The 25,551-nt window shown below is 29.3% G+C and overlaps 1 protein-coding gene across 8 annotated transcripts in view; it reads right to left on the bottom strand.

Moving 5' to 3' along the window:
* Positions 1 to 6,606: 6,606 nt before the first annotated feature.
* The window catches only part of LOC129968461 (mucin-17-like), a 95,904-nt gene continuing 76,959 nt past the window's right edge, over positions 6,607 to 25,551 (bottom strand). For 7 of the 8 annotated variants that reach the window (XM_056082356.1, XM_056082351.1, XM_056082355.1 and 4 more), the window contains 10 exons: positions 22,404 to 23,054; positions 19,041 to 19,592; positions 17,484 to 17,675; positions 16,586 to 16,981; positions 15,071 to 15,269; positions 14,019 to 14,256; positions 11,316 to 11,421; positions 10,659 to 10,776; positions 10,441 to 10,544; positions 6,607 to 9,012 (listed from right to left, as the gene is read on the bottom strand). In XM_056082356.1, the coding sequence (XP_055938331.1) occupies positions 8,938 to 9,012; positions 10,441 to 10,544; positions 10,659 to 10,776; positions 11,316 to 11,421; positions 14,019 to 14,256; positions 15,071 to 15,269; positions 16,586 to 16,981; positions 17,484 to 17,675; positions 19,041 to 19,592; positions 22,404 to 23,054 (2,631 nt within the window). In that variant the 3' untranslated portion in view covers positions 6,607 to 8,937. The remainder of the gene's footprint in view (positions 9,013 to 10,440; positions 10,545 to 10,658; positions 10,777 to 11,315; positions 11,422 to 14,018; positions 14,257 to 15,070; positions 15,270 to 16,585; positions 16,982 to 17,483; positions 17,676 to 19,040; positions 19,593 to 22,403; positions 23,055 to 25,551) is intronic. The other variant, XM_056082354.1, reaches the window with a different exon arrangement.

Raw genomic sequence — 25,551 nt, 5'->3', positions numbered from 1 at the left:
TGAGAGAATTTCGAAATTTTCGAATGGCAACACCCTGTTTTTTTCCTTGCGCAAATTGATCAGCGTATTGAAAAACCACAAATGGCGTTGGAACGATTAGCGTGTGACGAAAATTGTCGCCGTAAAGCATATGCAAAGAAGAGTATTATAAAGGAATAATGACAACACAGAGAGGAAAAAGAAAAAAAGTTTTTATTGGAATGGAAAGTTATAATTACAGGTTTTCAAAGTGTTCATCTTCGCAGGCGACAACGCATTGCATTGGGGAGGTTGTGGACAACAATGCCGAACGTAACATGAAAGGAGGAACCGCATAACTCCATGTGTTATGACATCTTTCAATTCTGACACATCTCGTGGACCAGGCGTATACACCTTAGATTTCAGATAACTCCAGAACCAGAAATCCATAGGAGTGAGTCGGGGGATCGCGGTGGCCACGAAACTGCAAAGTTACTAGAGATGACACTATCATCAAAGTGTTGTTGCAGCACTGGTCGAACACATTGGGCGACGTGTGGAGGAGCCCCATCTTGCATCCATACAATGTCCCTAATGACATTTCGTTGCTGCAATTCAGGAATAATGGAATTCTGCAACTGTGTCAGAATTGCAAGATGCGATAACACGTAAAGTTATGCAGATTCTTCCTTTCATGTTACGTTCGGCATTGTTGTCCACAACCTCCCCAATGCAATGCGTTGTCGCCTGCGAAGATGAACACTTTGAAAACCTGTAATTATAACTTTCCATTCCAATAAAAACTTTTTTTCTTTTTCCTCTCTGTGTTGTCATTATTCCTTTATAATACTCTTCTTTGCATATGCTTTACGGCGACAATTTTCGTCACACGCTAATCGTTCCAACGCCATTTGTGGTTTTTCAATACGCTGATCAATTTGCGCTAGGAAAAACAGGGTGTTGCCATTCGAAAATTTCGAAATTCTCTCACTGTAACCGTAACCGTGAGTTCTGCGTTGTTTAGAATCATCACAATCTCCAGCGCATACCTTGAAACAACCATGTCTGAAATTTTGGTTCGATTGGGTGAGCGGATAGGCCGTTGGGGTTTCATATATAGGGGAAGTTTTTTTTGGACCACCCTGTATATATAAGAATCATGATTCTTTATGTCGAAGAGTATAAAGAGTGAATGCGCAATTAAACCTAACTAATAATATATAAAATATTTTGTAATTAATATCATTTAAACATTACAAATAGCTTCACGATAATTGTATATATAGAGAGCACTTAAATGTAAAAGATATAAAAATATTTCCTAAATGTTTCAGAAACAAATTAAAATAAATCATTTCGTAAGTGTTATGCTAAATATATACAGATGATTTTCTCTATTCTAATTTTAATAATTTATATAAGGCCGAAATAAATAACAACAAATAATATATATATATAAAATTAAGTCCATTCCTACTTAGGTTAACAAAAAATAAATTATTTTAGTTACTTTTTATCAAATAATTACAACTAATATAAATATGTTGTAATTACAATATTACATAATTACAATATTACATAATTACAATATTAACAGAATTACAATATTAAATGGCGACAAAATTGGCAATCATTTGGTGGACAAATTTAATTAATTAATTAATATTTAAAAAACTGTATTAACATCAAGTGTCATCCACTACAAGTTTAAAAAAATGTATTTGAACTTGAGTGGATGAATAAAAATTTTTTTATTAACGATTGAAAATTTGAACAATATATATAAATATATATATATATAGAGAGAGAGAGAGTGAGCTAATAGTAGGAATTGAAAAACAATAAAATATTTAATGCATTAGATAAATACAAATAAAAAAATTATTTTTATTTATAACATACTAGAAAAAATATATATAATATGTGCACAAATCTCTTAATCCACCGAAAAGAAATATTTATACAAATAATTATGCAAAAGTTATTTATATTACTTTTTCCCCCTCCTTTAGGTTATTGTTGTTGTTGCTAATCTCCATGGCCTGACTTAGTCAGATTAAATCCAAAAATCCGTTGACAAGAAGAAAGTCAAAAACGAGGAAGGGAGAAGAATAAATTTCTCCCCAAAGAAGTCCTAAACAGTCTAGAATATGTTCAGCAGAGGCCCGATGTTCACAGCATTTTGGGCAAACAGGGTAAGATTTTTCACCCTGAGAAAAGGAAAGACATTTAAGGTGGCCACTGGCAAGGCGCGACAGACAAGTGTTGGTTTTTCTATCACAAGGAAGAATTAAGGATTGGCCCGGCTTATTGGCCCTATACCAATCATGAGTAGGGGGTACCATCCAATTCTTCTTATTTAGGAATTTCGCCTGAGAGAACAGTTCTGAGTATGTGAGCTCAGCAGAAGATGAAGTCGCTGGGCTGCTTCCTTTCTTTGCAAGCCTGTCTGCTATTTCATTACCAAGTAGATCCACATGAGATGAGATCCATTGGAAATGGGATGGAAATCCACTGGAAAAATATCATGTTGGAGTGAAATCAGCTTCAACTTCTGAAGAATAGACAAACTTGCTTTATCTCCAACATAGGTCCAATTGTTAAGGTGTTCCATTGAGCTGCGGCTATCAGTAAGAATCCAAAGGTTCTTATAATTATTTTCGTGTAAAATGGTCTTAAGTCCCTCATCGATTGTTAGAAGTTCGCTTCTAAAAACGGAACAAAAGTCTGGATTTCGTTGGCATAGACGAAAACTAGTCTGAGGAGTTACAATATAGATGCCACTACCTGCAAAATTGTCGATTTTGCTGCCTTCAGTATACAATTTAATGTCACATTTAGGGATTTTATTAATGACTTCCAAGGCCAATTGTCTGATGTATTCTGACGCATTTTCCTTTTTATAAATGGGAACAGAGAGGTTGAAATGAAAGTGAACCCTGGTAAGTTCTTCAGTTGGATTCATACAGGAGTGAAGAGAATGCGGCTCCACATTTTTAGGAATTACATTCTGAGACAAGATCTGACTTAAGGGACTATTTTTCTTGAGTCTTTGGAGATTAGTCCAATTATTTAGGTATTTTGAGGTGTTGTTTTGAATGCCATAACTGGAAAGTTTGTTGTAATATTTGATAAGGTTAGCTCCTTTAGGCATTATGTGGTATCTCCTAATATGGAAGGAAATCCTTTGTTAACACATATAACATTCAAACATCTTAATAATTAAGTTCATATCTATAATAATCTTCAGAATTATTTCACGCGTATGGTTAAATTTATTTATCAAAATTTACAATTAATAACGCTTATTAATATATGTAGCAATCTGTGACAAAGTTGAAATGCACTGAATGAAATAAAAAGATATATAATTATAATTATACAAATAGTCAAAGATCTGATTGAAAATTGAATTAAAATTGGCACATTATTTATGTCTATGACATATAAATTTTAGTAAAAGTTATTTATATATATATAAAAAGCGGTGCATTATTTTTGAAAAACTGTGAAGGCTTCAAGTGTTGGCAATGTTATAAATTTGCCTTCCTCAGTTTTATCAACGAGAAAGTGTTTAAGTGACAATTTCTTTGAAGTCAGTTTATATTAAAAAAATAAATAAGTCACAGTTTTTTGCTCCGAGATATGAATATAGAAGCCTTAGATAGCTACAAGTTCTTCCACAGTCTCTATTTGCTGTTGCTATCATTAAAAATATCCTCTCGTAATTTAAAAGTAAAGAAAATAAATTTATGAATTTGCGTATGGTAAAAACACTGACTTGATATTTGGTTACTATATCTACACTATCTTAAATCATAATTTAGATTTTTGTTGTTTATAATTTCCACGATATGTCTTTTTTAATGAGATTTATTTCCGGTTTTCTGCTTTCAAAAACATTAGCCCAAATTCTAAAATAGCAGCCGCTCAAAATACTATTGACTTTTTTTCCGGATTTATAGAGGTTTAAGTTACAATGAACAAAAATAAATATGATCTTTCCGGCTTATTTTTACATCTAGCATGGCACCACGGTTTTTCCCCATCTCCGAAACTCAAAATAAGAATAGCCGGGAAATTTAGTTTTATCATGAGTAATTTCTATTCATTATTTTATCTTGAGATGTATGTCTGGGTTATTTCAATCATAAATATACTTTCTAATATTCATGACTGGATTTTCCGGAACGTAATTTGTTTTATTGCCCAGATGTTTAAGAAATGATTCTCTTCTGGATGGTCTTATAGAAAGATTTTGAAATTTACAGTCTTTAATTATGCTAGATTATTCCATGCTATTTCTTTTCATATAAATCCGCAAGATTTCAAATCTTTATTTTCTTGCAAAAAAGCAAACAAAAAAAACTGAAGTTATTTGATAAGAATTTGGTTATAATTTATTCTGTTTAACAAATAAATGAACCATAATCTTTAAGCCATAAAATAACAATCTGAATCTCTTACTAAGCCCTTACTCCTAATCAGGACCTATTACTATTGATTTCATCACATACTGCTGAAACCGTGTTAATTTTTAAAAGCTTTGAAAATATGAGCTTATTAGAAAATTAATCTTCTTTTAAATACAACGGATTCATTCCTCAATTTTTACTCCCTCTGGTAACTGCGCCTAGGTCACGGGTCCTGTCTGCCTCACCCACTATGCCACTGACTGCTTCTATCCACATCCTATTGAAACTAATCTTATCTTAAAAAATATCATTTTCCAGTTTTTTTTTTTATTTCGTATATTTAACGACTTTCTTGCTTATAAGCCTCTTCTATACCTCATACCTTCCTATACTTCTTCTACACCTTACGATTCTATTATCGTATTCTTCCTATAAATACTGATTTGTTTAGCCACCTTATATTTTCAATTGTCTCTTTCTTGTGGAATACTTGCATTGGAAAAACAGTTTTTTGCACAGGAATATTTTTGAAAATTATCGCAATAATAATAATAATAAAAAACCCACTCTTTCTTTATATATATATTAATAGATAAAAATTTTCAAAAAGTTCTACGAGGTGCACCTTCCCATTCTCGAAGTTTAGTTACATTAACGTCCCGTTTGAAGCAACACTAGGGTTATTTTGGAACGGACCTTATACTTTTGAAACGCGGTCAGATGACGAGGACGACACCTGAGCTGGCACCCCCTCCCCCTTTACACCACACCAACGGGAGGAAGTTTGGCATGACGGATTTAACGGCGGCAGATCCCCTTACACGACGATTCTTCGGTGGAATCGGATCTCGAACCTGAAATCCTAAGGCTCACAAGCCAAGACCTTACCACCAGGCCACCGTGGCTTTCCATTCGCGAAGGAAGTATATCTAGACCAAATTTTAAAGCTCTAGATCAAACAGTCTGGTCTGAACAGCATCGACACACATTTTAATTTTTATTATAAGTAGAAATATAGAATGTCTCAAGCAAAGGTACTACTTGACTTAAAAGGGTAGGTGAGCCATGCAGAAATAAGCCATATCTTGCAGTAGAATATGGGAATGCAAATGAAAAGTAAGGGTGTACGGGGGGGGCTTCTCCAATGAATTAAATACAATGATAAAAAGTACAACACAATTTAAGGGAATACAAAGTAGTACAACCAGTGACACGAATCAGGAATCCTAAGCAGAAAGTGAGTTATGATAATGGCAAGTAGGAAGCAGCATCAACAACAAATTTCTGGAGAGCTTAAGTGATACAGTTTTTGTTGTTATTCATGAAATTGTTATCAGACTAATGTAAAATTGTATTCCATTAAGCCTGTTGTAATCTGACCTTTTCTTATGAACAAAAGCCAATTTGGCAGACTTGATGAAATTTTGATTTTTAATATTTAGTTTTAGAAGCCCAACTGAAAGTAAATTCTATTCCTAGCATACAAATCTTTTATTGGGTTTTCTTGTTACTCAAAATTCAAGTGTCTTGATTTCAGCAATTAAATTTTTTTCTGAAATGCAGAATTTTGATTATATGAAGTGCCATTTGTCATGTCAATCAATATAAATGAAGATGCACAGTAAGCTAACAAATATATATATATATATATATAAGCTTTTTTAGATAACTTTTACTTTACATAACTTCTTAATCTTTTTGATTTAATATTTGCTTTAGAATTCAAAAGTATTCCATATCAATACCTATAAATTAGTGTTTAAAATGTTTGTTAAAATTCTCACATTTGCAGAGATTACAAAAATTGTCATATAAAGTTCTTTTCCAGAAAATATTTCTTCCCTTAATATTCATTTCAATATCTGCCCTGATCACTTAGGCCTATTTTAGTATACAGAGAATGTGTAAAATAAGATTTCAATACCTGTTTTTGGTTAGGAGATTTTTTTAAAAAAGAAAATCAGTTATTCTTTAAAGATTTTGTTCTATTTTTAAAATACAAAACTTGCTTTTTTTTTTATGAAACAATATACAAAATGACCTTTTTTGTGAAATTAAAGCTCACTGAGGCATGAGAAATATAATAAAAATCCCTATATCTGAAAATTAACATTTATTAGCAATAAATTATATTGCTTTAATTTTGGCATGGAACTAGGAAAAAAATGTAATCTTAAAAATGTTGAAAATGGAAGACAAGATTTTTTTTTTTAATAAACCCAAATTTATTAAGATTTACAACAAATTTTACATGAATCAAAATGTTTCAGGAACTTAAGAAATGTATACATACAAAACATACAATAAAAAGCCATTACTGATGAAATATACACATATTTATATATGTATATACCATTAACTGCATCATTAGGTATGAACAAATTATCCTTACATCCAGGTTTTGAGTAATGTATAATTTGCCAGAATTAAAAGATCGCCTTCTTAAATACAAAAAAATTACAAGTAAAATAACACTATACAAGTAGCCCACAGCAAATAATAAGAGGCTCTTACAGCCCACCAGAATGTGATGAATTTCATGTTACAATGATGATCTCCAGAGAAGACTGAGATATGATTCCTCGCCATGGAGCTTAGGTTTGTCTTTTTTTTTTTTTTTTTTTACACTATTCTAGTCAAGATGCAAAAACATAACAACAAATGAATTATTCTATACAAACAATACACAAGCACAGCATTAGTAAAGGATAGCTTTTTAGGAAAATATACAAAAATATTACAGTTTATTATGTAATAACAAACGTATTTACGGTGTGTTTTATAAGGCCATCTTTAATCTCTTAGAAAGGATGGAAAGCGTGCCACTCTTCTAAAAGCCACAGACTGTGTCAACAGTAATAATGTAACACAAAATGCAGCACCATGGATTATATTTTCCCCACATACGGTGGGGAAATAATCACACTATATAAGTTACACAACAGATAGAGTCTCTAGTAGTCCAAACTTAAGTACATAAGTATAATTCTAAACCTAGAGAGCTGCAATAACAATGCTTTTCCAGGACTTATATAGTAGACCAACTCACAGTAGAATTGGTACTGATCATATCACTTGACAATTCTCACAGTCATCACATTTCACATATGGCTTAACACAGATAAACAGGATCACAGAATTCTGTGTACTATTTCGCAAGCAAGGTTTCGTTTTATTAAATTGTAAACAAATTTGCAGAAGGAAGGCGCCGAAACAATAATTATTAATTGCCCCAAAAATTTACAAGTCGCAATAACAGTCAGGGAATAATCTCAATAAGTGACTACTTGGAAAGCTTATTTATTTTTTTTTCAACTACAATCACAAACTGTGATTATTTGAATTGGGATAATCTACATTAATGTTATTATCACAGGCAATCAAAATAAAAAGGAGGAAAAGGCTATTTATTTATCTCAGATGCTATGAGATAAAGGAGGGAATAAAATCTGTTAATTATTTTAATCATAACAGTTTCAAACCAAACACAGTTAGATTTTAAAGGATCTAACTATATTAGGCATTTAACTTTTTTTTTTTCAATGTATAAACATAATGATAATAATGCATTAATGTACAACAAGCCAAATGTAAAACATCCCATTTTTATTTTACTAACAAAATATTTTCAGCAGTAACATTCTGTATACTTATCTACTTTTTTACAATATTTTACAGAAGTATAAATCCATATACCAGACTACCATTACAATTTAAAAATATTTGACGAAAATAACCAAAAGAAAAAGAAGTGGGGAAGAAATTAAAATAAACACCACTTATCCTACCACACAACTGATTTGAATCCCAAATAAAACTCACCATCTGTAGTTCTGAACCTTTAATAAAATTCTAAACATTAAAAAAAAAATAAGAATGCCATTATTAAATAAAATAATGATTAACAATAAGCAAAAGTCAAAATTATTCTTCAGATCAACTGTTGGATTACTCTTAAAAAAACTGCTATATATTTATATAACATTCGTAGCACAAACTGATTTTTTTTTTAAAGTTCTGTATATATTTTATTAAATTGATTATATAAACATCAGTAAATTACAATTAACTGGCATTTTATGCAATATAATTTGTGATTCATTTAACACTTTCAGCGATCATCTGAAAATGACATGCTCAAATTATAAAATAGTAAGTGCTAGTGAGTGCACTTAAAAAGTAACTTTTCATAGTTCATTTGAACATTTAAGTAAAGAAAAGCTATACATTTTAAAAAACAGTGGAGAGTAGGGGAAAAAGAATCCTAATTAACAAAGGAACTGAAAATTTAATGTCAAATCATTCAATATATTAATTATTAGGAACATAAAGTTTCTAAATTAGAAACATCCTTTAATCCATGCTTAGAAAATCCTTACTGTACATGCTTCAGCCAACAAGTAATAAAACAAAACCATTTACAATTCAAAGACCTTGACAGAACAATTATTTTTGTAATACCCATTACAACAACAGATCAATGTAAAGTAGAAACAATAACATAATATGAGGTATAACTTCTTTTGTACATTTTGAGAAAGAATTATTTACACAAAGACCTTCAAGTAGGCTCCGACAAAAGTTGCTGAAGCAAACTTTTCTTCTGATCTGCAGGTTTGGGTTCTTCCACTTGAACCTAAAGTTAGAAGAATACAATAAGAAAAAGATTCAGTCACTAGATTACACGAATAAGAAATCACTTAAATTCAATTTCATAACAAAATTTTACTTAATTTTCCAGAACACTTGTAGGTTCCAAACTTTACAGATATCCCATACAACATAAATATGAAGGGAGGAGGGAATACCTTTCCAATTTATTAATTTTTCAAATGAAGACAAATTGAGGAATGGAGGTTAAATTATTAAAGATACATTTAAAAGAATAGTATAAGTTGAAGATGTTTTGTAAATTATGAAGAATGGCAAGATAAAATCATAAACACTCAATCATTATGATCATGGTATAAAACCTTTACCAAACATAAAATCAGACACAATATAAAAATATTATTTTTCTAAGATTAAAAAGGGACAATAACTGGTAGGTGTATAAATAGTAAAGGTTCTCACAATACTAATAACAAAAATGTAAATTCAAGAGCTTTTTTATGACTAAACTTAAATAGAAGAAAGTTTTTCATAACAACTCCAATAATTTTTACACTTTTGAAACTAGTAAAATTAGAAACTAAATAAATATTAAAATAATTATTTAGCACTGGATTTATTAAATCAATGCACAGATTAAAGTTCAAATTGTAAGTGAAATGCAAGAACTGATTTTTAACCAGTTATCAAAATAGTTTATTCAAATAACACAAAATTTTCCCACTATTTGTACCTAAATAAATGGAAATGCCCAGAAGTATAGGAGGAAAAATCTTTTCTAAATAATCAAGTACATAAAAACCAGCAAATGCTAAAATTTTAATCCTTACACATTTTAATCAAAATGGTAGTTAATATTTTGTGAGAAATAGAAACACAGAAGCATAGAAATATGGTTTAAAATAAATATCTTTCTCTTAAGAAGATTTGCAAGACATTGCCAATAAGCTAATTTTATAGAAATACACAGATACATGTATATATGGCAAGTAAAAGTTGAGCAACTTCTCATTAAAATGTCGATGATAGAATAAGGGAAAGCCCTTTTTTTATATTTATTTTAATAAATAATGGGGTTTATTGTAATAAATATTTGATGTAAACATTCAAAATTATTGCACTTTTTTTACAGTTCTTTACATGTTTCAGCCTCTGAAATTTTCTGTATTCAAAAAAGTATAGCTATGTTATCCATAAACAATTTACTTTGAATATATATTTCAAAAAGTCTATTTTCAGCATATTTCATTCTATTATAATTCTTTTATAGCAAGAGATTCATTATCATTTCAATTTCCACAGCAATTAAGCACTGACTTTATAATAGACTTATATTACACAGTTTAGAAAACATTAACAACCATGAGTTTTAAAAAGCTGGTAATAAATAAGCATGAAATATAGCAACACTTGTTACAATAAACGCATTAGTAACCGTAAAGTATATATTTACCCTTGGACTTGTTGGCTGCACTGAAGCTTCAAGGTTGCTTGCATCATTTAACAATGCCTGTGCAAACAAAGCCTGAGTTGCAGCTTGTGCTTCTGTTGAACCAGCTAAGGGGGGAAAAAAAGCTTTTAACGTAAAAGCAAAAAACAATAAGACTGTGACTGGATATAGTTTCAAATAAGAGAGAGAGAGAGAGAGAGAGGGGAGAAAAAAAAACTTACAAGGTAATAATTCCACAGATAATCCAAGCTCTTCAAGGTCTGACCTAGTAAGGGACTGAAGATTGAGCACTCTAGTCACAGAATTATTAGATGACAATGATTGAAGCAACTGTTGATTCTAGATAATAAATTTAATAAAATTACACACATTCAAAATTTAATAAAAAAAATTCATCATAACATTTTAAGAGAGCATATTTCATACAATCAGATACAAAGATAATGTGTTTTTTTTATTAAAAGAATTAATTTTGGTTTTAGTAAATCTAATTTTTGTAAAATAACAATTTTATGGACATGAAATAGACTGGGATCAAAAACACTATACTTATAATATATTTTATTAATGATGTGACATTTTATTAATAATATGATATTAATGACAAATTGGAATGGGGAGGGCTCACCAAAAATGCAATGTGTATTGGGACTAACAATTAATTGAAAAAAAAAAAATCATGCTAGCCACTTGACTATGTTCACTAATTATAAATAATTAAACATGGAAATGGTAACAAAAAAAAAAAAAAAAAAAAAAAAAACATCTTTAAAAATAATGTACGAGACTTAAAATTTAGAACAAAAATACATAAAAAAAAGCAAATGACATAAAAATAAATATGACTTACACATTTAATATAAATAATAGATACTTACATTGCTGGAGGAAAGAACAAGATTTGGGGAATTAACAAGAGATCTTAGTTCTTGTGGCAAAGAATCAGAAGCACCTTGGTCATTAGAAACTCCTGGTGATCTTAAGCTGTAAAACATGAAATTATAAATTCAGTTACTAAATCCAGGCATAACTATAAATACATTTAGTAATATTATCATCAGACTTTCCCAAATTTCTAATGCCAATACCAAATATAAAAATTAAGAACAAAAACACAATAAAAATTTATATGGACAGGATATCTTTCAAGTTTATAAACTGAAGTAATAATCATTATTGACTCAGAGATTCAAATTTCAGAAATGAGCATAGATAATTTGCTGAGAAATAAAGTTTAAATTAACAAAAATGATAATTTCAAAGCAATGAGGATTTCAGAATTGAAACTTATCCCTTTCTGAGACTGATTAATTTTCTTTAATATGACAATTTTATATTTTTAATATCTCAATCACTTTATGAATAAATTTTTTCATTTTATTTTGCTCCAAGCATATGCTATGTCTGAGTTATCTTATAACAAAATGTAAGATTTTAGAATTAAAAATATTACTCTCTTAAGATAATTATATATATATTAAAAAAAACACCCTCAATTATTTCCTATCTTATGCTACCAAGTAACCAATGAAGGAATATAGAAATCAATAACCAAATAATACAAGAGAACTTAAATTACAATTTGTAGCAACTCAAGCAGACAGAATATAGAAAGTTATATGGGATGTATGAGAAATGAATGATGAAATATGTTTCTATATGTCTAAATGACATGAATGGGGAACCATAATGCATTATTTCCATTTGAAATTTTAACAGAATATTAATTGCTACAGTGTAAAATATAGCAATTAATTTTAATATGTCAACAACATATTTTAAGCCTATTTAATTGGCTACAATGATATATCACACTGCATACAGTGTGAGGCCAACTTGAGGTTTCATTTAAAACACAATAGTTAGCATGTCTTTTTTTTTTTTAATGCAATATTTTACTTCCTTCTCATATTCTTCCCATTCTCCTTCTCCAGAAAACACTATCATCATCCAGAATAGGTAATTTTTATCAACTATACACCTTAATACAACATTTCAGCCAGAGCCTTAAATTCAATACACTGCTCAAATATTAAGACCCCTAATTAATAAATATGAGCTTGCAGTGTTTACAAGCAGAGAGATATTTAGATACATTAAAAATTTCAGTCAATATATGTCACAGCTTTCAGATTTCTAAGAGATTAAAAGGGGCTAAAAACTATTTAACATATTTTAAATGTTTTTTTAATGGTTCAAGCAGTGACAGCTTGTCAACTCAAAATACAGCAGTGTTGTAAAACTATTTCTAAAGGGCTGAAATGCATTATTTGTCTAAAAAAGCAGAAATACCCCCCCCCCTCTCTCAGCTTTCTCAAATATTTACACAATATGTTCAAATCTAATATTTAAATTTAATAAGAAAATAAAGTTTGTCTACAGGGCATTTTCTGACCAAATGAGTTCCAAATGCAGGGGTTTATTGTGTTCTGTTTTATTAGTGTAAGAGTCAAGCTTAGCTGTATTGCAACAAGCATGCAATGGATAAACTGGACCAAAATGTAAAACCATATGGTGATAGATAAATGAAATGGTGTATAAATTCTAAACATGTTTATCTCTTGTGGAATTAAAAACTTGTCTGAAAGTTGTTCAAATCAAGCAGTAAAAGTCAAATTGTTTGTCAAGACAAACATTTAAAAATCCGTAAAATTTGTAAAAACCAAACAGCAAGATCAAAAACAGTAAAAGTAAGAAGCAATTCTTTCTTTGTACTTGATTGGTATAATTATGTGAGAGTATCTTTTCTCTCATTTGTAGAGGGAAAAGGTAAAGATGGAGGACAGAAAAAAAATCAGTTTTAATGTCAAAACACCATTCAAAATTAATTAATTTTCCTTATTCTATTTTAGATAGCAGTGTTCACACACACATGGACTATCTATTCTTTGATTGATATACACCAAAATTAGAGATATATATAATTTTCGTGTAAATATCCAAAGATAAAATTCACCTATCTAAGTAAATGCAACTATGAGTTATCACATTTGATTACAACATTTTGGTAATCCAGAATGCCAGTAATAAAACCGGAAATTGAACTATCTAAGTTTATGACACTTTTTGTATCTGTTCACTCTATTTATATGTACATATTAATGGACATACAAACAGAATTTGGTTAAAGTTAGTAATCACTTTAGATGCACACACAAGTACAGACAGGAACTATTCTGTACAGAGTCTGACAACTAAATTTTTTAATTTTCATGTGTAGCAATGCTTTGGGAAAACTCTAACTACAGAATGTGATAAACAAATAGTTAATACACAATTATTCAAGATCATAAATTAATAGGAAAAAAATCAACACACATAATAAAATAAATTACTAATGAAGTTTTGAAATACCATAGTATCAAAGAGAGGCACATTTCTGTAGCCAAATGGGATTAAAAATTTAATTAAAGTTCAAGTAAACAAAAATGGAACATCCACAAATATATTGTCAGCATGTTCTTTCAGATTATTATATCATTATAAAGCAATTATTAATTGTTTAGTTTAATTATGACAAATAACCAAGTCAAATGTTAAAATAGTTTGAATACTTAAGAAGACTAGCAAAAAATTCTAACCTGTCATTTGAACTGCTGGCAAATGCTTGAATATTTTGTCTGTCAAAAGTGAACTGTTGGCTAACTTGTGTTGCACTGTAAGAAATAGGTACCGAAGATGATGATATTGAAACATAAGAAGAAGTAGGTGTAGTAGAAACAGACTGGCTGAAACTTGGAGATGGCAGTGATTGTGGAGATAAAAGAGGTTCATTTGTTGAAAAAGTGGCCTGATTCTGAGAACCAGATGCCATGCGAGCTAAAAGAATAACATCAATATTAAAAACAAATAATATTCATTTTTATTAAATATATTAATAAAAATATTTCATTAATCCATATATTGCATGGATATTTTATTTCCTGGTCATATTAAACAAGTGATAATAATATTAATTATAAACAAAATTAAGCTATTAAGAATATAGGTTATGGTAGAGTTCCAATTTCTGAACTTCGCTAAATCTATATCTATATAGCTAACATTTCATTTTGTTTTAGTTCATACTTAATCCACCATTCCTCTTAAAGATAAAATGCAAATAGGGTAGTAGTTAAGTCAAATTTAATACAAAACAATAATAAGGGTAAGGAAATTAATTTTAGGATTATTTTGAACAAATATAATTTAAAACTTTTAAGGATTATTAAATATATGAAATTTCAATAAATTAATTACAATAATGTTCATATATGTTATTTAAAATGTTTATGATGATTACCAAACAAACTTAACTGATTGACATACTAATAATTAAACACAAATTAAAAAAAAAAAAAACCTTGCTTAAAGAAATATTATTTGAAACATGCGAATTAGAATAACAAACCTTTGTTATTCGAAAGAAAAATATCACCATTTAAATTTTTATAATCAAAATTATCAAATTTTTGCATGTTTTTAAGAAGTCAGAAATTATTGATACACAAGGCAGTAAATCCTAAGAAACAGAATGAATAAATCTTAATGCATTTTAAAATGCTGCACAGGACTCTCTTTTGTATAATTCGGTTTGTAAGAATGTATTGAGTTCAAAAGTAAAAGTTAATTTATAATATTAAATTAGTTTTACTTCTTTGTATTCTTTGTTGCTGAGGTGCTTGAGATTGAAGAACCATAACAGGTGACAATGGAGAGACATTAGCTTCTGACTGAGGAGAAAATACAGCTCCCCTAGAGTTTTGTACTGATGTAGGACTGGGCATTGACCGTAAGGCAAGCTGCTGTCTTTGTTGGGCTGTTAGACGTATCTGGTTAGCACCAATAGAAGCCTAAAACAAAGTGGAAACATTTTTTTAGGAAAGAAACATCAAACAGAAACATATAAGCACTTCACAGCAATTATAAGCTAGAGACTAAAGTATTTGTTATAATCAATTTGATTTATAATAATCAATTTGAATTTAAATTATAGTTAAAAGAATAATAGCAGTAAAATATAATTTAGATCATTTTCCAAGATGTCAATCAAGTTCTATCATGAAAAATAAAAGTTATTGTATAAGGATGAATAATTATTATTTATTAATTATTTAAATACTGAGTACTTATTGTTTAAAATTATTATAAGAAACCTAGTACATATGAGTAAAGTTTTAAATTACTCACTAAAATTGGGGTCAGTGGAGAGGGAAAAGATACATAACCTGAACTTTTCTCACTACCTCTATTCTCTCATCAAATTTATCTAAATATTCATTCTTTGATTTATTTGTGGAATGAATTTACCCAAAATGACTTAAAATATCTTCTATCTTAACAACTTTGCAATTTTCTTCTTATTATTAACAAATTTGCAATATCTTCTTTTACTAACAACTGCACAAAAATTTTAACTGGAAAAAAAAAAAGGACAAAATATGATAAATACATCAAACAACATGAAAATAATAAACAAAGGATAATCAACAGAGGGATTTTAAATTTAGTGACATTATGTGGATTATAAGATATATCATCCATTTAAAAAATAAGCACAAGTACGATCCTAATGTACTTAGAAGCATGGGATACACTTAAGAAAATTTAGATTTAAAAATCATTAGTATATTATTACTATTTTTTGTAATGCATTTTGCACACAATTCTTTAATGCACAAAATTTAATCACAGCCTTCTTCATCAGAAATTGTTAAATATTCAGATCACCTAACAATCATAATAGAGCTAATCCTTTCAACGATGATGACTTCCTATCAACCACCTTCTAGAGTTTTTGGGAGGGATACAGTTTTTAGTATTTAATGAAACCAACAGATAGCCGATCGAATTTTGCTCCCCCCCTCCATTTGTGGATTTTAACACCAATTACCATAGTTTTCACAAAAATAAATAAATGAATTTTGTTCTTGAAAGAATTAAAACAAGTTTAATTTTATGAAGTACCTTTTTTAGTCAAAGATACAGAGAAATACAATCAATGGATAATAATCTACTGAAAATGTTGCAATATTTATCAATCAATTTCAAGTTAACTTGTTTATAGTCAGCAAAGTTTAAACTACGATAATTTTAGTTTCTTCAAATAAATCTCAAGTAATTAACAGATGTGCATGAGACCTATATCAAACAGAGAATTCACACTTACTTGAGACAACTGAGCATTCAGCATAGGATTCTGCAACTGCAGATTCTGAACTGGACTCGTGGCTAGCCTTTGAGCCCACTGAGGAGATTGGGGTGATAGAACCATGTGAGGAGATGAGCCGGTAGGTGTGATGGGTGAAGGAGAATGACTAGGCCCTCCCTGGGGATACGAGGGGGGTGGAAGAGGGGAAAGTCGAGCTGCCTGGTAGGTTGCTGCAGGTGGGGGTGTCTGGCTAGGGAATGGTTGTTGGGAAAGGGGAGAGAAAGGAGAGGCCTGGTTGACTCTCTGACCAGGTGACAATTGTGCAGAAGTGGGAGAAGCCTGGCTAGTGGGACTAGGTTGAGAGCTGGCCGAATTCAAATTGAAACGAGCAGCCTCAGGTATTCCAGAGGAACGCTGCAAAAGAAGATACTGTAAGAAAACAGCCAGGCAAGGATTAATAATCTGAGATAAAATGATTGAACTGAAATTAAAACACTTCCATCTGCTTATTTATAAGAAATAAAGTGATTTTCAATTCATTCTTTGAAACATATATAATATACTTGACACATAAATTCTTATTTCATTATAAAACCAATTTTAATCTTTGATTCATTTAACAGCTATTAACTTATTACTAATAATAATTAAACTAATAAACAATTAAAATAATTAAAAGTTAAAAGAAATTTTAAAAACTAAACAGAATTATATCTACTGCAGATTAGCAAAATATCACATAAAATGGAATAGCAATTTAAGTTCAATTTTAAATTCAATTATTGACATTCTAATTTGAAATTATTCAGGAGACAAATTATTTCTCAAATGCAATTGCATTCAAAAAAAATTATTTAGCACCTTTACAAAATATTTAATTGTATTTTATATATTATTTTATGAATTAATAACATACCATAAGAGTGACATTGGGCGCAACTGTGTTGTTGAGTAAATCATTTATATTTTCAGGAAATGAAGCAGTTCCAGCAGAACTAGCTACTTCTAGAGGCTGTTGAGTCGGTATTGTGCGTTGTTGCTTTTGTTGTTCCAATAGTCGTTTCTGTTGCTGCTGTAGATACATTTTCTGCTTCATAGTTCTTCGAAGCTACATTTAAAAGAAATATACAAAATTATGTAAATCACAGAAAGATATAAAAGGAATAAAAATAAAGGCATAGTATAAAAGTAAAAGGTGATTCATAACATTTAGATGTAAGGAGAACAGAGTTTATGATTGATATAAATTTTCTAGATTTCAATTGATGAGGTAATTAACGTCCTGGCTACCAATTTGACTGAAACAGCTGGTCAATCACACAACACAAAAGGCCGATATACCAGATGCTAACTTCCTCCCTCCTTTTAAAACAGGACCATAAAATGGTATCAGGCAACTCTATTTTTGACAATGGTTGTTTCCTTGCCCACTGTCAGTGTTGACCGAAGTCTCCAGAAAGTGTTTGAGGGGAGACAACTTATATTAGGCTTTTCTGCTGGCTAACTATTAAAATCTCGTGCTAAAATGTCTGGACGTAATAAAATTAGATCTTTTTTTGTGATGTTTACATTTTGTGTTTGCAAAAAGCATTTGAAAGGGAAAGGAGACATTTTGACTAGGGTTACGTTAGTCGATAAATCTACAATATTTGTAAACATTCGCCAGCAAGAGAATATTTTGTCCAGATAAATATTCTCTGCTGCATCTTGTGTTGTTCTCTCATTCTAAATTTTGGAGTTTTTAATAAATTTCAGTAATTTAAAATGGGAGTGAAATTAAGTACCTAAATATACTTTAAGTTTTCAACTTTGAACTTCATTCTCTTTAAATGCTAATAAATAAATTTAAACATTCTTTTAAATTTTAATAATGGTATTATTTATTATGAGCGAGTTATTTAGATTAAATATTCTTAAAATTAAAAAAAAAATGAAATTTTAATGACTGAATTTTATGACCAGCAATATTTTTAATTTTAATGAGCATACAAATACCATTTTCAAGTTATGTTTTAAGATCAAATATGTCTTTTGTTAACCCCTTACCTGCCAAGGATAACTTGCGAGATTCGGTCCCCAGAGCCATGTATATATACGTATATAGTTAGTTGCGAGATGTATATATATGTCAGGGGCAGTTAACACATTGACTTAGGAAGATGTATATATACGCTCGTGGCAGGTGAGGAGTTAATTAATACGTTATAATCATATACATCAAAGGGAAAAACATATTTTTTTAAGTGAAAAAAAAAAATAATTAGGAAGTTAAGTTTCTGTATTTTTAATTTAACTAATCACAGAAAAAAGTAGTGTAACTGAAGAAATAAGCCAAATTAAACTGAAACACAAACATGTTAGTAAAAGCAAGGGAGTACAAAGGAATCTATAGAAAATTTGTAAATAACAAGAAAAGTAGTAAGGAATTTCTAAGATACATTTTTAACAATAAGTGAGTGAATAATACACCTACCTGATTCATATTAGCAACATTTCCCACAGTCACATTATGCACCATGTTCCTTCGTTGAGCCAACACTTCTGGACTGATCACATTGACACTAGCCTGTGTTGTGACAGGCAACCGTACCCTATTTGCAACCAAATTATAATTGGGAGGTAGAGAACCAGATACTAGTTGCTGCTGTTGCAGCAACAGAATTTGTTCGGAGGTTAATTGAGCTTGAACAGAAGTTCTAGATACTTGGGGCAATGAACGGCCAGCTTGAGAGTAAGTTGGTATCAAACTGGCAGCCATTTGGATGTTATTAGCTTTACTTGCAATAGCAGCAGATCCAGCCTCCATTAATTCCTTCTGGATGGCACTGATTGCAATTTTTTCATTAATATCTAATGTACTGCTGCTGCTACTACTGGTGGCAATACTACTATTTACAGATACAGGGTGAGGATTTGTGTTGGTTTCAGGAAATTCTGCATTTTCACTAAGAATTTTTAAAATGGTTGCTGGGTTAATTGCTTTTTGAGGAGTAGTTAAATTATGATCCTCTTGTAAGCTGTAAATCTGTAAAATAAAAAAAAATATTAATTAAGCATGAAATTAAAAGCACATACAAAACATTTGTACATAAATCACAGCACAGAAAGTTGGAGGGGGTATTTTACTTAATATAATATAAACTTAATATAAATCAATTAGTCTTAATTACATAAATTAAAAAGCACCACCATTTGTGATTTCAATCATGCTTCCAAAATCAAAATAAACTTTAACACTGAACACTTCTGTTAACTGTTTTAAAAGAAAATTTTAAATTACAAAGTATATTTTCATAATACATTTTTCCTAAACTGTTTAAACACATCTGATTTTTAATTAAATTAAACAATGCTTCATATTTTTAAAATAAATTTAAATGAATGCAAATTATCTGTTTGCTACAATATATTTGAAAGTAAAAACTTAATTTCCTTTTTTTTTGCATGTACACATAAATGTTAATAAACACAGTAAAATATGGTCAAGATACTAGTCAATTAAACAGCAATATAAAAATTAATTTCAAGATTTAAATTTCAAATCCAAAAGTTAGGTTTGAGATTAAAAAAAATATGTATTAGATTAGTGATCATAGGAGGTAAGGCTTAAAAAAATGATGAAAAATCTTCTGTTCCTTTTAATGACTGCTTTGAGGAAAACATAGAAATCAATGGAAAATATTACTTTAGCAAGACATCTGCTGGCTGGTCTAATATAGTACAGCATAAAGTTTCATAACTTTATTAATTATATTCACAGAATTTTTTAAATTGTTTAATATTATAATACATCAGGATTATTTTACTAAATATGATTTGGTAGTAAATTTATTTATTCAAATAATTTAAAATATATTCTTTACAATATCAAAATATTTTCCTGAAGTGGAGAAATACGTCTATAATTAAAAGCCTTAAAGCACGATAAAAGGTGAACTGTCAGTATTACATCAAGTATATATATTTATTATCTATACTTCTATAAAGCTTAATGGGTGTGTGTTGGCGCTCTACAGGTTGGATCGTTCGACCTACAGTTACCAAATTTGGCACATGCATACCTTGGAGGTCGGGAATGTGCACCTGGGGGTCCCATTTTTGAATTTTTAATAAGAATTTTAATTATTTATTAAAAACTAACTTTCTTACCAAAAAATTTTTTCATTTCCCCACTGCCAAATGAGTAAGGCTTCAGTGTTTTTTCCCCACGCTAACGAGGATGGGCTTAATTTATTTTCGGCCGATTATTTCAAAAGATTCTGTTTATTTTCTTAGTATTTGATGCATTTAAATAAATTACATTGTTAATTAATCGATCTTCCAGATTCCTTCTGAAGTACTTTTGAATTAAAATAAAACATAACAAAGGAAATAAAAAATTTCTAATCTGCGTAGCGTTACCCAAACTGGTGTAGAAAATTCACATATTTGTTCTACCATAGTTGGTATTGAAAATTCACGCATGCGCATTGTGTTCGATTGTTAACAACAATATTTTCAGCGGATACAAACTGGGTTTTGAAGGCTTAACGTGTTTCTGACCGATTATTTCAAATGATTATGTTTATTTTCTTAATGTTTCATGCATTTAAAACTAAATATTGTTAAATAATTGATCTGTTCATGAATAATCTGAGAAAATTTTGTAGAAAACTTCTTGAGATATTACATAGATTAAGAAAGATATTCTTTAGTACTCATAAGGTTTTAATACTTAGTGACACTGTTTTCAGTACTCATATTTAAAAAAAAAAAAATGCTTCGTTTCAGTAAAAAATTTTCTTATATTAATTGCAATTTAACCATCTCCACTTTAATTTAAAGCATAAACTTTACCGGGACTAACAGAAAATTAGAGGCATACATATTACGTTAAGTCTAAAGGTCTTTATAATATTATGAATAAATTATATGACTATCAAAATTTGAAGCTTTAAGATATTTGATGAAAAAGCTATTAAAATAGGAGTTGCATGAAATATTTAATTATTTAAATTTTAACGAGCAGTAAGATTGGCGAACTGGCTGGTCGCCAAACACGACTAGTACACAATGTAATTAATCAGCTGTTATTAAAAATAACAGTTAGTATGGATAATTATCGCTTAATCACACTGACCGTAACATATGCACACACATACAAATAAAATGCTTTTTTTTTTTTTTTTTTGTAAAATTGCTTATGTGTTATAAGCTATTTTACCATGAACTTCACAAAGTGCTATATCTTTTCCTTAAACTTATATCATAAGTTTGAGCACATTTTATACAAAATAGAATCCAAAGGATATTATGTCTCTCACCGAATAAAATGTAACTACTGAAATGTGATAATAACAAACATTATACTTGATGCCAAAATTATACTCTTATCAAATTTTTAAAATAAAACTATGGATACAAAAAACTAGCAGTTTCAGGATATGGAATATCATATCTGATATATTAGGATAATTCATTGAAACATAATGAAGTCTTTAGCTATAATAAGAAGTTAAAAAAAATTGCAAAATGTGTTCTACAGCATTATTTAACCTCCCAATATTTCACATAAACAATAATTTTTTTTACAAATCTATCAGTGAGTAATGGTATGTTCAGAGGAATGAAAAGTCAATGGTGATTCTATAAAAAATATCAGAAATCAATCCATAAATCTTATATTTCCAAATTCTGAATTTTCCTCAATATTTTAAACATCTCAAGAGCTACACATAAAATGTCCTCATATTGATGAGATTAACAAATTAACGTAAAAGTACAAATTAAATCAAAATTTATACAAAAGAAATTTGATTAAAAAAAATGAGTCACAGATATTAAAAGCAATTCTTACCGTCTCCAAAATGATGTGGTCAAAGTTAGTGTCAGCTGTTTGGCTCGTTTGTAATGAATCAGTCAAAGAACTCGGCGTTGCAAGAGTATTATCACTTAAAAGGCTGTTTAAACTTGCAGCGGCCGAGATATCAGAAGCGCACACACTCATTTGAGTGTTGTTACTAGCAGTAGATGTGTTAAATGATAACAATTGTGCATAATTTGTTACAGGATTCTGCACAGAAGTTGATGGTCCAACAGTCATAAAATCTGAAGCCATTGATTTGGCCAACAGAATGTCGTCTTCAGTACCACTGACAAGTTTATCAAACAGCTGTTGCTGTTGTTGTGAGCTGTATACTGTCCTCAGTGCTGTCTGAACATTCACTTGAGGGTTGTGCTGTAATATGTGGGCCCTGGCATCTGAGGTAACAATATCTCTTTGAACAGTTGGCGCACTTGTAGTGAATACTAATGATGAGGTAGTAGCACTTATAGATCCGGCAGTGTATGGTGTATGGATGAGCTTTTTCTCAAGATGTTTAGGAAGCTTTTCCTGAGGCAGCTGAGTAATCAAAGAGGTTGGAGCCTTGGAGGTTTGAACTTCAGTGGTCACCGGTGTTTTTGCCAACATTTCAGCAAGCATGGGATTCTGCCCAGCTAAATGTGCCTAGAATATATATATATATAAGGTCATATAGGATTTAATTACCTATAAATAAAAACTATAAAAAAACTGCGAAAGAAAACTTCTTATTTTTAATATTCTAAAACCATGTCATGGTACATATTTAGTAGTAAACTTTTTACCGGGCATCTCCAAAAACAATTTTATAAAAGCCTCCAGAGTTTAGAGCCTAAATAAAAATAAATAATCAATTTTAAGATATAATAAAGAAAAAATATAAGGAGGCAGTGATATTTTTATACATTTTAACAGAATTATTTCCTGATTAACATTCATATTATATAGAACTTGATCAATAGATAAGAAATTGGCCATGAATAGTGGGTACTAAAATTATCAGATATTTTTCTAAGTTCATATACAGTGGAAACTTGCTTAATGAACTTAACTCATTTCTGTATCTTACTTGTAATGAGAAACGATTTTTCCTATAGGATTAATGTAAAATAACAATGTGAAATCCCTAAAAAATACTCAAACAAAATTATAACAATGCAATTTCTTATTTATAATATATGCCCTTTTAAATGAAATTCATATAAGACATTTGCTTTCGGCTGTGTTCAGCAAAAGTCAGAAAAAACATATTTATTAAATAAATTTAACACACTAAGCTATTTCATTAAGATGGTGTTTTGAAATACAATGAAACAGTTTCATATACATTCAGTATTTCCTTTATTTTAAATGGAAGGTTGATGCTACATAGAGATAGCCATATCATCCTCTGCTGATGAAATCTCCTCTACAACTTATTTCTATATAGAATGCAGTTATTAGTTATGCTTCTATGCGTGCTTGCAAATTGTTAAAATATTTCTTCCTCGAATCTCCATATAAAACTATGAAACTTACCAAAGTGTTCCACATTTTTATTTTGAAGCTCCAATTAAATTAAATGTATATTTTATAGTTCCACTTTTAATCTGAAACCAAACAAGTACTAAATGCAGACTGACCACCGAAATAAAGGAAAGACTCTGAATAAGATGTGATGATGTCACTTCATCATCTAAGTTGCGAGTTACTTCTTCCCATAGTTTGTGTTCGCTATGTGAGGTTCCACCGTATTTGACATGTTAAGAAAAATGGAACTGAACATTCATTTAGAGACTAAGCTTTTCTTCAGTACTGTAAATTATATATCAAAAACTTCTGAAGCAAAAATAATTATCAGCATCAATCCTAAAATTTTGAAACAAATTTAAAATTTAGCTATCAATATTATAACATTTATTGAAAGAAAAACATTTTAGAAAGAATAAATTATTCCCACAAAGTATTTTTTCGTGTATTTACAAGACATTTCCATTAATTTAGAAGCTCAAAGGCAAGGCAAATTAAATTTTTGGCAACTTAAAAGTTAAGAATAAAAAATAAAATTCTTTAATTTTACTATACATAATTACTTATCTCTATAAAAAAAAGTATCAAAAGTTTTATTTACAATTTTTGACTTTGGACTACTTTAATTAATAATAGAGGTAATATTTTAAATCAAATATCTGTATTGGCCATTTAGAAGTTGGCGTGTAAGAAGATAGAATTCTTTCAAATTCTTTTGAACTATATTTTTTTCAATGAACATGATATTGGCACATTAGTTGAAAAATATTTAAAGCTCAAATTTGTAATTTAAAGGGCATGGCAAAAAGACGGATTCTAATCAATAAATTTATGTTTCTGCTATAATAATGGATAGCAGTGAAATGTTAAGATACTAAATTAATGTCAAAAAGCATGCAGATTCATAGGCTAATGTTTCTAGGATGACATACTATTATTATGATTGAGCAAGATTCCATCCATATAAAATGAATACAGAACAGATTATTGGATCTAGACCCACCAAATTTAGTTATTTCTTATATAGTAGGTATTTGTTTCTCAAAATATTAACTGAAATGTTTATGATATTACTGTATAACGTCAAAGCAAACTTTTATATCAATTTAACATTTAAGAAATACACTTAACGATTATTTTTGTATCATTCTTCATTAAGCATATCATACAAACAATTTTTGAATTCGTTACAGAATTTACATAAATAAACATTTTTTATATGCACATTACTGCTATACATAAAATACAACTGAGAGTAACTTAAAAATTGTAAAAATATCAATTTATTATTTTTAAAGCATTTATTGAAATGGAAACCAAAAGCTGGCTTTTTGCTAAATTAGATTTTATACGCAATTTTTCTATCTGAAAAATAATATATTTTTTTATTGTGCTTAGATTTTAAAATTATTTCTTTAAAAAAAGAATTATCCCTTTCTCTAGATTCATTTGAGTAGTATGTATTATATAAAATTCTTAAATAATTGTCTTTTATTACAAAATCATGTAAATATTTAATTAATGTTAAAATTTTTAATTATCAAGAGAATTTATATATTCCAATCTAAAAGTATGCAATAAACCAATTTATTTAAATTAACTTGAAAATGTAACTTTTAGCATTTTAAAAATT

The sequence above is a fragment of the Argiope bruennichi genome, chromosome 5 (assembly GCF_947563725.1).
Source record: "Argiope bruennichi chromosome 5, qqArgBrue1.1, whole genome shotgun sequence".
NCBI classification, from domain to species: domain Eukaryota; kingdom Metazoa; phylum Arthropoda; class Arachnida; order Araneae; family Araneidae; genus Argiope; species Argiope bruennichi.
Note: the sequence above shows the minus strand (reverse complement) of the source record. Positions and strands in the feature narration are given on the sequence as shown.